Source organism: Erigeron canadensis, chromosome 8 (assembly GCF_010389155.1).
Source record: "Erigeron canadensis isolate Cc75 chromosome 8, C_canadensis_v1, whole genome shotgun sequence".
Lineage (NCBI taxonomy): Eukaryota > Viridiplantae > Streptophyta > Magnoliopsida > Asterales > Asteraceae > Erigeron > Erigeron canadensis.
In genome coordinates this window covers 33,223,702-33,237,501 of record NC_057768.1, presented here as the reverse complement: position 1 = coordinate 33,237,501, position 13,800 = coordinate 33,223,702, and the positions used below count along the sequence as shown (strand labels likewise).

At 34.8% G+C, this 13,800-nt stretch overlaps 2 protein-coding genes across 2 annotated transcripts; one reads left to right on the top strand and one right to left on the bottom strand.

Moving 5' to 3' along the window:
- The first annotated feature begins 1,492 nt into the window (after positions 1 to 1,492).
- On the top strand, positions 1,493 to 7,235 carry LOC122610084 (nucleobase-ascorbate transporter 6-like). Its single transcript, XM_043783068.1, has 15 exons — positions 1,493 to 1,547; positions 1,645 to 1,798; positions 2,832 to 2,929; positions 3,016 to 3,189; positions 3,288 to 3,388; positions 3,725 to 3,800; positions 3,911 to 3,970; positions 4,183 to 4,367; positions 4,633 to 4,729; positions 4,879 to 4,965; positions 5,272 to 5,330; positions 5,421 to 5,512; positions 6,053 to 6,130; positions 6,221 to 6,381; positions 6,747 to 7,235. The coding sequence occupies exons 2-15, from the start codon at positions 1,687 to 1,689 to the stop codon at positions 6,960 to 6,962; spliced, it is 1,596 nt and encodes a 531-aa protein (XP_043639003.1). The 5' UTR covers positions 1,493 to 1,547; positions 1,645 to 1,686; the 3' UTR covers positions 6,963 to 7,235.
- A 1,432-nt stretch (positions 7,236 to 8,667) lies between these two features.
- LOC122579640 (LIM domain-containing protein WLIM1-like) lies at positions 8,668 to 13,733 on the bottom strand. The gene is made up of 5 exons (XM_043751848.1): positions 13,404 to 13,733; positions 12,275 to 12,371; positions 10,051 to 10,082; positions 9,235 to 9,324; positions 8,668 to 9,080 (listed from the first exon to the last, which is right to left on the bottom strand). The coding sequence occupies exons 1-5, from the start codon at positions 13,539 to 13,541 to the stop codon at positions 8,856 to 8,858; spliced, it is 582 nt and encodes a 193-aa protein (XP_043607783.1). The 5' UTR covers positions 13,542 to 13,733; the 3' UTR covers positions 8,668 to 8,855.
- Between the last annotated feature and the right edge of the window lie 67 nt (positions 13,734 to 13,800).

Here is a 13,800-nt window from a genome sequence, read left to right as displayed (position 1 = left end):
CTTGGGGGTCGATATCAAAGGCTATAAATTAATTACCTCTTTATCTCCTCAACGTTTTTTATTTAAAGAAAAAATAACTTTTCTTTCTACAACTGTGGCCTAGCTTGCTATCATTTTCCATAGCTTTCTCTTATTAGATTTGCCATGTATAATGTATAAAATTTTCAGCTTCCCACATTAATACAAAGCTCTAAGCTCCATCAACATATATACCTGAAGATAAGACAATAAATTAATCATCTATTGAATCACATTTTAATTTCACATCCTTCCTAATAAATTAATCATCTATTGAATCACATTTTAATTTCACATCCTTCCTCCAAAAGCCAGATACACGTTACACATATATTACACATCTTGAAAAACATACTCCACACTAGGTATATTGATGGACAACACAAAATATGTCTATTTTCAAAAGAGTAAAAAATGTAACCCGGCCACAAAATATGTCTATTTTCAAAAGAGTAAAAAATGTAACTCTAACCTTGATAGCATAATAGAATACCACAAACTATGTCTATTTTCATTACACTAATACAATGTATAAACTCAGACACTGTTTTTTATAGGTGGAAAACATACGACATACGTACTGCAATGAGAAGTACTTATACTAGTTACTTCGCCCTCACATACTAAGACTCGATGTGTACATTGAAATGGATTTTTCTTTATTCGCATGCCTATTGTACGTTTTATTCCCTTTGATTTTAATACATAAATAGAGTTAATTTTCTTTATTAAAAAAAAGCAAAACCAATTTACACATTAATATTGGTCACCATTTTTTATTAAACCCTAAAAAAAAAAACTAAATAAATAAAAAATATAAAAAATAAAAAATAATTTTTTTTCCATACAAGCATAACATTCTATATCACTTTTTATTCATCTACAAAAATTGTATATATTTTACAGCATAATGTATAACTGTACAATTTGCTATTTATAACAATTATATATATTTTATAATATAATATATAATTATACAATTTGTAGATAACTAAAAGTAGTTTTGGTCTTGTGATATATCACTACCCTTATAAAAGCTCTAAAGAAAAAAAAAAGTTCCTCGATCAATTTTGAACCAAACCATAGGCCCATTAGGCCATTACACCAACTTGAATTCCTTCACGAGTAATGATTTTTACCCAAACTTTAAAACACTGGTGACATGTAGCTTTCTTGGACTAAAATTAAATCAACATTTCATTTTCTTAGTTCTTACACACAGACATACAGATTATCATATTTCACTTTCTCTCAATAAAAAACATCTCTTTTTTCTCATTGGCTAACAAAGCATTTCCTAAAATTACCACTATACTCATTTTCATTTTACACACAAATAACGCATTATTTTTACCTTATTTGTCGTTATTTCATCAAATCACACATACATACTTTTTGTAGCTATAGTGGGTGCTTCCATTACTACTCTTCCATGTGGGTTGTTTATTTTTTTTCTTTTTGTTTCAAAATCTTTGTCATTTTTTCCATCAAAAATCACACTATAACAATTTTTTGAGCTACTTTTTGAAGTACATATATTTTCTCATACCAAATCTCATTGATTTTTCCTTACATTTCCAAAAATCTTGTCACATTTTTTCATCTGGGTGTTCTTTATTTTTGCAGATTGAAGTGTGATTTTTTTATCTTTATAACTTTGCCGGAAAGATGGCCGGAGGTGGTGGCGGCGGCGGTGGGAAGTCCGATGAACCAGCTCCACACCCACCTAAAGATCAGTTGCTTGGTGTTACTTACTGCATTACTAGTCCACCCCCTTGGCGTAAGTTCCTCTTATTATTTTTATAAAGATTATATATTTACATTTTACACGCACACACACACACATATATATATATATATATATATTATATATTAGTATAAGTATATCGTAAGTACTAAGTAGTATAAGTATATTCTTGAAGATGTTGTTTATGTTAAGTTTTTTGAATATTTTGTGACAAAAAGTTAAGATTCTGTCTAAATGTTGTGTTTATGTTTTGTGAGGATTCCTTTTTCTTTTGGAGGATATACCTATGTATATGATATATCTATATGTACATTTATTTCATGTACTGTTTATCATTTATAGTTTAAAATGTTACTTTTGTAAGTTGCTATGAGTATGAATATTCTTTGTGTTCTTGTTGTCTATTATATTTTTAAACAAGTTTGGTCTAAATACTTTTTATATTTTTTTTGCTTTTGCATCTTTGGAGAATTTAAGGTTGTGTATTTATTCTAGTTGACTTTAATTTTTGGAATCTTTTAGTTTCATGTGTTGTGGAATCTGATTTTGGGTTAGTGAATTTTAGTCAATTTAAGAGATTTAATCTGCATTTTTTGTGTTGTGTGTTGAAAGTGATTATTTGATGTGAAATAATTAGGATAAGATTATATGAATGGTAATAAAACGAGTTGCGGTAGTAGTGTTTGGACGAGCTTTACTGCTTAAAGTTGTTATAATTGTTGTTCAAGTGTCGGACAAGACAAATTTCAAATGCAAGGACTTACAAGTGATGGCACTCCTAAACACTTGGATAATGACACCTAAATAATCAATATCACATTTGTGAAAAAGGTTGCGTTTAGAATCTTCTACTTTTTATGGAATACTCTAAAGATGAGTCTCTTTTCAAACATTATACACATTTTAGCAAGATTTTTAGGACATACTTTAGTATCTTGAAAAGGTTATAATTTCTTATGGTTAGAACACAGGATTACTTTTCTTCATCTGGTAGCCTGGTACAATTTGGTTAAAAGAAAACTGGACTTCTATCTAATTGATTCAATCATTTGTATATGTGTTGCAGCTGAGGCTATTCTGCTCGGTTTTCAGCATTACTTGGTTATGCTTGGGACAACTGTTATCATTCCCACGGCTCTTGTTCCTCAAATGGGAGGTGGAAACGTAAGGCATTAAGTTTAAGAAGATACAAGTTAGTGCTTCTTGAGTTCTTTTAGTTTGATGGTATTTACGTTTAATGATTTATTCAGGAGGAGAAAGCAAAAGTTATCCAAACTCTACTTTTTGTTGCCGGGTTGAACACTTTGCTGCAAACTTTGTTTGGTACTAGGTTGCCTACTGTGATCGGTCCCTCATATACTTATGTTGCACCGACAATTTCAATTATCTTGTCTAGTCGATGGAACGATCCTGATCCTATAGAGGTTGCTCAACTTGATAAATCTTTTTTGTAAATTGGTAACAAGAAATACAATCTAGTAAAATGATACTGATTTTGTGATGCCCCTTCCCATTTTATCAGAAATTCAAGAAGACAATGCGTGCGATCCAAGGTGCTTTCATTGTTGCTTCGACACTTCAAATTGTTTTGGGCTTCAGTGGTCTTTGGCGAAACGTTGCAAGGTTGCTTTTTATTTGCTAAGGAATTATTATGTTAATTGCTCCTTGAACCTACTTATTATCAGAGTATTTGGATGTGCATTTGAAACTGATTATGCAACTTGAGTTAATTGAAAATAAATAATCAAATTATCAGCTGATTATAGCTCGAGACAATATAAATGTGTACTCTCATTAATTAGTTTCTTGCAGTAACTTATCTGTTTAAAGTATCAGAAAAATCCTATTTGTATTCAGTTTGAATGCATATCCAAAGACAGAATCTTATTTATGCTTTTGCTGAAAGTTCCCGAATCTTTGTTGGCTAAAAGTTACTTTATTTCTTCTATATCATTCTAGATTCTTAAGTCCCCTTTCGGCCACTCCTTTGGTCGCTCTTGCTGGTTTTGGGCTCTATGAATTTGGATTCCCGGGGGTAAGCATTATTATATTTGAATATTCTTAAAAAGAAAATCTTGAATTTATTTATTCTCATGAGCGTGTGTTTACATAAGTGAGTTCATTAAACTTGCGTTGTTTTTTTAGGTCGCCAGATGCGTTGAAATAGGGCTACCTCAGCTCATCATTGTAGTTATTTTATCGCAGGTAAGTTCTACATTATTATGAAAAAGATTATCTCGTATGTTCTCTATGTTGTGGTTTTCAGTGGACGAGACCCATAATCAAGTTTCATGTATGACAAACAAAAAATGTCAAATCTTTGATCGACTATATATATGTAGCTTCCAACTTGTAAAGATAGACCAAAATCTATCTACTATTAATAACAAAAATTTCGTTTGTTTGGTTATGTGCAGTATGTGTCTCATATGATACATTCAGGAAAGGGGATTTTTGAGAAATTTGCTGTTCTGATGTCAATTGCTATTGTTTGGATTTATGCTCATTTGCTTACTGTTGGTGGGGCCTACAACCACACGCCACCAAAAACACAAACTAGTTGTCGAACTGATCGTTCTGGATTGATCGAGGGTGCACCATGGTTAGTATGCATTAAAACTCGTGTTTTCCGTAGGCTCAGTAGAACTGTATCTACCATCATTACTTTGTATATCGTGTAATTGAATGGACTTGCAAACATAGTGTTTTCCTTAGGCTCAGTAGAACTGTATCTACCATCATTACTTTGTAAATCATGTAATTGAATGGACTTGCAAACATATATATCTATAAGAAAATGAAGTACACCAATTTAAGAATATCAAGCATAAACTGTAACGAGGTTATATGATGTTTGGTGTTATTAGGATAAAAGTTCCATATCCATTTCAATGGGGAGCACCCTCATTTAATGCTGGTGAAACTTTTGCGATGATGATGGCTTCATTTGTGGCTCTTGTGGAGGTTTGTTTTTTTTTTTTTGATCGACTGGATTTTTGGATGATTTAGTATCCTTCTACTTGATTATTGAAGGCTTGAAGCAATATTTCTCACTTTGCTGTTTAGTTTTTAGCTGTTTCAGTAACTTTTACATGTTCCAATTATATCATCAGTCCACTGGCGGCTTCATTGCTGTTTCAAGATATGCTAGTGCAACCCCTGTGCCTCCATCTATTCTAAGCCGTGGTGTCGGTTGGCAGGTAGTTACCGTTCTTTGAAACTTGTATTGATTGGTAATCTAAAATATGGCCCCTTACCATTTCAAGCTTTTACTTGATTTGTTATTAAAAATATACTCATATTGACTATTCACTAGTCACAAGTTTATATTTTATGGGATGCACAGTCCACCTTTTACATAAATATATAACAACAAACCAACAATCTGGACATAAAAAGTAATAATGATAAACACTACTCCATCCATCCCAAAGTAATTGCAATGTGAAAATACATCTGAAATTTAAGTAGTTGCATTTATTAGGATGTTTGTCTTTTGTTGATAGGGAGTTGGCATTCTCATATCTGGCTTGTTTGGAACTGTGAATGGATCATCGGTGTCTATGTAAGCAACAAATTTTCCTTTTTTTGCTCAGCATTTTCTTCTAAAATAAAGCTTCGTTTGACATTAAGTTACTTGATTGTGTATTGGCAGTGAGAATGCTGGTCTCTTGGCTGTGACCCGTGTAGGCAGCCGAAGAGTTGTACAGATCTCTGCAGGGTTCATGATATTCTTTTCAGTTCTTGGTATGTTGTTGCAGTAATCTACTTTTCACATCCTTCACAAGCAGCAAAGCATCAATCAGTTTTATCCTTTGCAAGTCTCATCTTCTTAATTAGAGTTTGGATTGTTTTAACTGCCCAGTATTTCAAATAGTGGTGACAAAGTGGATGGGGTCGGTTCAGTAACAGTTCAAAATGGTTTCGGTTCATAAGACTTAAATTTGTATGCGCCATGCAGGTTAAATTTGAAATAGGATGGGTTGACTCAGAACTCTTTACTTGTCCAGGTTTTAAGAACTTCAAATTGGCTATCTATATATTACTTCCCCATATCCCTCTGGTAAAATTGGGTATTATTGTTGCTGTATGATTGGTGTTAAATGTGCTATTAACTTATCTATTGACTATTCGATTTATACCAATTTAACTTTTAAATAAAATGATTTAAGAGGTATGCTTTGGGTGACGTTCAACCTGGTTGCCCAATTCCCATTTAGCTACCTGGTTACTCATCATGTATTAAATAGGTCAAAGATGCAACCTCTAATTTAAATGATCATGCAGGTAAATTTGGAGCTGTCTTTGCTTCAATCCCTGCACCTATTGTTGCTGCTCTGTATTGCCTTTTTTTCGCTTATGTTGGTAAGTCTAGATGAATATCCATTATAGATGTTTTCCTTGTTCTATTTGGTAGTATTCAATGGTGAATATGTCCTTTTCATGTTTGTGTAGGTTCATCGGGTTTGAGTTTCCTTCAATTCTGCAACCTTAACAGTTTCAGAACCAAGTTCATTCTAGGCTTTTCCATCTTCTTGGGCTTGTCTATCCCCCAATACTTTAATGAATATGAAGCTATCAATGGTTATGGTCCTGTCCACACATCTGGAAGATGGGTATGTCCAAATATATAATCTACTTACGAATATATCTCAAGCTTAGTTTCTTTCTCTAAATATCAACTACCAGGGGCACGGGGTATGGGGAAGATTAAAAAAGACGAATCTTTAGTATTGATTAGAGGTGGCAAAATAGGTTACATGCATGTTGGTAATGGGTTAGATAGATGACATGCATGTTGGGTAATGGGTCAAAAATGACCCATTCATAAATTATAAGTAAATGGGTCTACATTGCAATCTCTATTATCAATGAATTCTCAAGGTTTCAAGAAAAATTGACCACTACATGTAGAAATTGGCAGACATCATGAGACCTTGATGAACATCACTGACCTTGATTTTATGTTGCCATTTTGTAGTTCAACAATATGGTGAATGTTCCATTCTCATCTGAAGCTTTTGTGGCTGGGATTCTGGCATATTTTCTGGACAACACACTTCATAAGGATAGTTCGATAAGAAAAGACAGAGGCAAGCATTGGTGGGACAAGTTCCGTTCTTTCCAAACTGACTCAAGAAGCGAAGAATTCTACTCGTTGCCATTCAATCTGAACAAATACTTCCCAGCTGTGTAAGGTGAAAGAGCATGAATACCAACAATTGTTGTTCTTTTTACTCAAATATGTATCTAATTTTGTGCCAAGTTAGTCCGATTTCAATCATATCTCACTCAAATGATTCTTAGAACATATGCTTATAGTCGTTTAATTGCTGTACATCTAATGGGTAAGAATTAAGATGGAGTTGAAGCAGAATGGATTAGTTTTGTTGCTTTCCACTTCTTAAATACATTGTCCCCCACTTTTGTAATAGAAAAATTGATCTCTAAACGCGCACATGTATTTCAATTTTGTTCCCGGTTTCTGATTACTGAACTATTGAAATTTTGCCGTTTATAGTCTTGTCAGTCGTCAACTTTGTGAATGGTTCTTATTTATCTCTTATAAATTAAACTGAAATATATAGTTGGCAAAAATGTCGAACTATTTGACCAACGTCTGAAAGGCTCATCAAGGAATAAATACGCAGTAGTATAGCCTGAAAAACCTGCCAAGGAACGAGTAAACGTACTCCTAAATTCTTCGTAAGTTGACTCAAGCAACTCGTTATTTCTCATAACTTTTTTTCTCTATCCAGCCGTATTCTTTTCATAACTTTGTTTTACTTTGTATATATCTCCGAAATCTGGGGATGCAGCTTATCAGCAGCTATCAATGTATGCACTACACCGTCAATTTCAACATAACTACAAACTGGAGCTGAATCATCCTCTTTCTCCATCCGGGATTCCCTTATATGTCTCACATTGTTCCATTGTCCAAAACACACATACAAATTAGAAAGCAAGAGGTGCCCTCTACCATGTTTTCGAGTAACATGTTCGATAACTCTCTGCAAGACCTACATTTCCATGTAGTCCACAACACACTCAAAAGAGCTCTCCAGATAACGCCATCAGGTTCTATATGCATTCTTTTAACAGCTTTGAATGCATCTTCAAGTCCACCTGCACAACTTAAAAGGTCTACCAAGCATCCAAAATGCTAAATCTCTGGGTCTAATCCCTCATATGCATTCTATATTGTCAAAAATTGAGATCCCTTCTTTAACTTGACTCAAATGGCTACAAGCATTAAGAACACAACCAGGGTGATGCTATCGGGTCTGATACCTTTTGCTAGTATCTCAGTGAGCACCTTTAATGCTTCCTTACCAAGTCCATGCACAGATAATTCCGAAATCAAGATGGTTCATGTCAAAAGATCCCGTATTTTAGGTCCCTTACAAACCTACATTGTAGAATCAATTTTACCGCATTTTGCATACATATCAATCAAAGCAGTACTAATGTTTGAGCTTTTTGGAAACCGATATTTTTCTATATAAAAACTTATCCATTTTCCTTGGTTGGTTTGACCAAGATGAGCACAAGCCTTTAAAACATCGCTACTGCTTTGATTGATATGCATGCACCAGTTTTATAGAAAATTTTATACAGATATGCCATGACAATATGTGAAACACAATGTTCGAACCGACTAGCTTAACAAGTAGGATAAGAGTTTAACTTGGTCGATACACCCCAGGGAATCAAGCAGGGTCCACAGGGATGGCTCTAAAAATGATGTGGGGATTAAACCTGGTCTCCGTTGACTCAGGCAACTGCGTTGAGTACAACATGAAGCTTTATCAGCTTATGTGATGGCTGGTTGATAACCCGCTTCCAAATTAGTGTTGCAGTGAAGAGAAACTGAACCAAAAAAGCAGACAACACAAGAATTCACTCCAAAGCCTCATATAATCACAATCACAACACATCCTCAATCGTTTTATACAAAATGTTACAACTCGAACACACATTTATTTAAAAATGACAAAGTTATTCACTCAACACACGCGTGTAGTCAAAAAGTTCAAATCTTGTAATATCTTTTTTGAACAACATTAGATGCAAAAACATCAGGTTATCAGTCTTCTGTTGTGTTCTCAGTCACCCCATTTGGTTCTCCGTTTTGTGGTTCATGTTGCTTGTCAAATTGGCTGAAATCTCCCTTTGTCATGAAGACTTGTGCGTGATGGTGCTTACAGTAAAGTTGATGCTCATGTGTCACGTAGTCTGATGTACTTAAGTGACACCCACCGACGCTGCACCTGAAACAGGCCTTGTGGTATGCATTTCCATCGACTCCCACCTGAAAAACAAGAATCAAGATAGTGAAAGGCAAGACTTTCAAAATCTAAAAGCACGTGTTTATGTATAATTTAAGGTATCTTATTGTTTGATTCTTTAAACTAGTGAACCTTAGCTGATATAATTTGATGTGAATGTTCATATTTGTGGTTTACCTTTTCAAGGGGGTAGACGGTTTTCTTGCAAGTAACACACTTGTCCTGAGTCCCACCAAACATACTTGATACTCTGCTGTTAGATTGGCCCTTAAAGTTGTACACTAAAAGGTTAGCACTTTGATAATCAAACACACATGATAGTAGTTGCATAATGGAAATGCAAATATGATATTTACATCGTTAACAATATGCTCATATCTACTGTTGTTAGGATTCTTATTGTATAATGTGTGAATTTGGTAGTACATTGATTAACATGAAAGACAGCTCCAATGATAAAGAGAAAACTAAATGATAAGGTGGTGCGCGGATGTGCCTTTTGAAAGTGATTTTGTACTGTAATCAAAAAGTTGTGAGAGATGGTTTGTGGATGTGCATTTCCTGTTTGAAGTAGTAAAAGCTTTTTAAGTGTTTGGCAAATTTGGATTGTTTAAGCATTTAATAGCTAAAATGACCGAAAGAGACATTCACATATAAAAGGAGACACTTCATGTGAGACGGTATAACCTTACTATCTAATAGTTGGGTATCTAATCGCGATAGTTATTTTTCATAGTGTTTCAAACACCCATAAATGGGCAAGACAGGAAACCCTCATCTAAAGTGCTTAACTCTTAAATACTGGTTTACAGTCCATATGAAACTCCATATCCAACAACGGGTTAGAAATTACAATGTATGCATAACATTTTTGTGCAGGCTTAAACTAATATATAGCTATACATTTCTAAATGGTTAGCATCATTATATCTATATAAACCGAAAAGCTAATGTTTATGTCAAATATGACATTATATGTGAACTGTGAAGTACCTGGTCAGAAGATCTAGCAGTTTTAGGGGCACCTGCATTATAAACAGAGAATGAGTAGTAGAAAAATTACTAATGCCTCTTCCCTTGAGGCCTATACTTATAACAACCCACTTCTAACACTATTCATCACTTCTAGACACACCAAGAATACCCCCTCCTTATAACCCCCACTTCTAACCCACTTCTAACACTATTCATCTATTATTATATTATTTACTTTTAATTTTTCATAAAACTAAACAACCCCATTTTATTAAAATTAAAACACTTTTTATTATTAAAAAACATTAAACACTTAAAAATAAAACATAGAACACAATGAAAATTAAAAAAAAAAAAAAACATGAAACACATTAAACTAAAAAACCAAAAAAAAAAAAATCATAACAAACAAACTAGATATCCTTAAAAAACGGCCCGTATTTCTCGAAGAGGTTTTTGGGCGTAGCCCGTATTTGCTCCAGCTCGTCTTCATCTATGCCGGTGGAGATTGGCTGCTGCAGAAGTGCGAAAGCCGCCCTGATCTTTTTGCGGAAGCGCTCATCCGCTCTCAACTGCCGCTCCTATCCTTATCAATTTTTCTGGCCCGCTCTTCTTGCAACATGAGCATTCGATCAAGGGTATGCAAGGCCTGTTCAGACCCACTCGAACCACCACGGCTAGAAGTGGCATCCGAACAACTTGACATTTTCCGGGCAACATTACGACCCATAGGTCGTCGAATTGGGTCGTCCCCAAACAACCGCTCTGTCGCTGCATCCGGGTTTTGGGTCGACTGGCCCAACTCTACAAAATCACCCAAATCAACATACTCACCCATGCCTCTTCTCGGAATACTATGATCTTGCCAAAAGGCAGGACAGTCTTTCAACACCTCGTAACATGGCTCAAACTGATACCTGGGCGGTCCATGAACCCCCATGTACTCAATGTGAGCTTGGTTGTACACTTTCTTATCATCGGCGCCGCTCTGTCGCCCCTGCTCTTGCAACCTCTTCATAATTGCTCCAAGCTTCTTAGTGGTACTTTTGATCTTGTTCCACTTTCCTTGTAACTGGCTTTTATTGCGTTCTCCAGCTGGGGGGTCTTGGTTGTACCATTCGATCTTTTTACGCCAAAACATTGTCTCGTCTTGGCTAATACCAACTTTTGAGTCCTGTGAAGCATGTGTCCACGCCCTGCACAACAATACATACTCGTCCATGGACCACTTCGCCTTCTCAGCTGCAGCCACCCCTTTTTTTGTCACTCGCTTGGGTGGTGCAGGAACCTCTTGAACTTCGTCTTCTTCAGCAGATGCGACACTAGTTCGTGCCGGTTGTGAAGATGTCTCACCTACAGGCCTCTGGATGGGCCCACCTGCAGCCTGAAGTGCGTTCAAGTGTTGCAACATCAGGAACTGCTGCCACTATTCGTTTATCGATGGTGTACCTAACAAGCTCGTGAACGATTGGTTCATCGCACCCAAGCTGCTAGACGCCCCCGCCATATTAGATGACGACATGGAGGGGGGATCCCATTTGTGAAAAGGGTGCAAAACCTAGAAGAGAATCAAAATCATCAATCACAATTTGATATTGGGCAGGGTTTTGGTTTATGTTTGTGTTTTGGGTTTGATTTTGGTTTTGGTTTTGGTTTTGGTTTGCAACATTTTTGTTTTTCCTAGGCATTTTGGTTGATGAATTCTTGAAAGAAATGTGTGTTTTTGAGTAAGAAAATGTAAGAATGTGAAGAAATGATGGTAAATGATGGTGAAATGGTTGTGTTTAAATAGAAAGGAAAAAATAAAAAAAAAAATTTTAAAAAGGGGGAGCGGGGTCTTCTACTAGCCGTTGCTAGTTTATGTTCAAATTTTTTGTTTTTATTTTCGCATGAAACAACGAATTTGGGCCCCACAAGTTCCAACCAACGCGTGTTCAAAATCGGAAGTAGGATCCAGACGCAGCCACAAGATGAACCCGTGCTAATAACGTCCGCCGCGTCTGGTGCGTCCGACGCCGAGCGGACGCGTTATAAGTATCGGCCTGATTATTACACTACTTTTGTTAAATGCTTCAAAATTTACTTTTTAAGGTGCACATCTGGTCATTATTGACTAGATCATAACCATTATTATGAAGAAAGGAGAATATCAGCTTTTTGCATATAAGACATTTGGGTAACAATCAAATGTTATACAGTAATTTTCATGGAACAGAAACAACTATAAGAAATTTGGTCTAACCTTCGAAACTCTTATCCAAACTGCCGGTCATTTTAAAGAGTTGGTCAAAGTGAGGTTGACAGTATAACACTCCTTCGAAAGAGCTGTAATTACTCAACTGCAATAAACAAATTTTAAAAGACAGTTATATCAATGATGATTACTATATGCAATTAACATAGTGTGTGATAATCAATGTATGTGATCAATGTATTAAGCTATCAAAATTGAAATCCTCCTATATTGAAAAAAAATCAAACTAATACTCATGAACTATAAACACCCTCAAGTTTTCAATATAACTTTCAGGCAAATGACATAGACTAGCAATTAAGTCAATCTAGAGGATTGCCTGTCTTGGTATTCATACATTTTTGAAGTCCACTTAGGTTCTTAAACACTTTACATAGTGGGTCATCCATCTTGGTAAGTATAACTTTTGGGTTAAACCCACTTCACAGGGTTCACCTACTACAAATGGTAAATTTCAATATCATCGACATATTGGTCTTGGTCGGTCACCTAAAGTTTTAATTACCTAGACATACAATTAGCTAAGCTAAAGTGATAGTAGTGTTTTTATGACATTTTCTCTAGACCTTTCACTAAATGAATGAACAAATTCAAATCTAGTGATTCAAGTAATAATTCAGAAAGCCCAGATCACAGTTGTAGAAAATATGCATAAGATTAAGAATCCTCAAATTGTTGAGAAACCGTCACATATTCACATGAAGCAAAAGTTCAACCTATACATATGTCTACTAAAATTTACTAATGTAACAAAAAATATATCATAGATAGCAAAAAGAATAATTGCAAACACCTTAAGTTGTAACACAATCTCTAACAGACAAAATAAAAGATCAACTGTGATTACTTGGTATCAATAATCATAAAAGACCCAGATCACAAAATAACAAATCAGATCAAAAGCAGCTAAATTTTTACATTGAAACTAATTAGATAGGTCACTATATGACTTTAACTAAACCACCACACTAAAACAAGATCAAAAGAATACTTTATCAAGCAAACTCAAGAGTTAGACCACCAAACCAATATCATAATTCTGTCACATACATATATATAGATATAAAACTAGGATTATGAAATATAAGTATCAAACTAATTAAATGAAAAAACAAACCTTGAGAGTGCCTTTGCAATGGTGACATTTAAAACAAGCCCTGTGATAAACTTTATTATCAACAGTTAGTTCATCCATCAAATAAACAGTCTTCTCACAAGCCTTACATTTTTGTGTTGTCCCACCATATGTTGCCATTCTTCTTCTTATATATGTATATATAAACTTTTTAATATCCAACACAAAGATCAGAGACCAACAAACCAAATAAAAAGTTTCCTGAAATCTATATGATCAATCAAGAAAAAGTCCAAAATATTAAAGAAGATGTAACTTTTGTGTGTGTTTTTGTATATGTGTATATTTGATGAGTTGGTGAAAGTCTAATGAGAGGGCTGATGTTTTACAACAAGATCATATGAGAGAGTCAAAGAATGTTCTGTAGCTGTCATTTTTG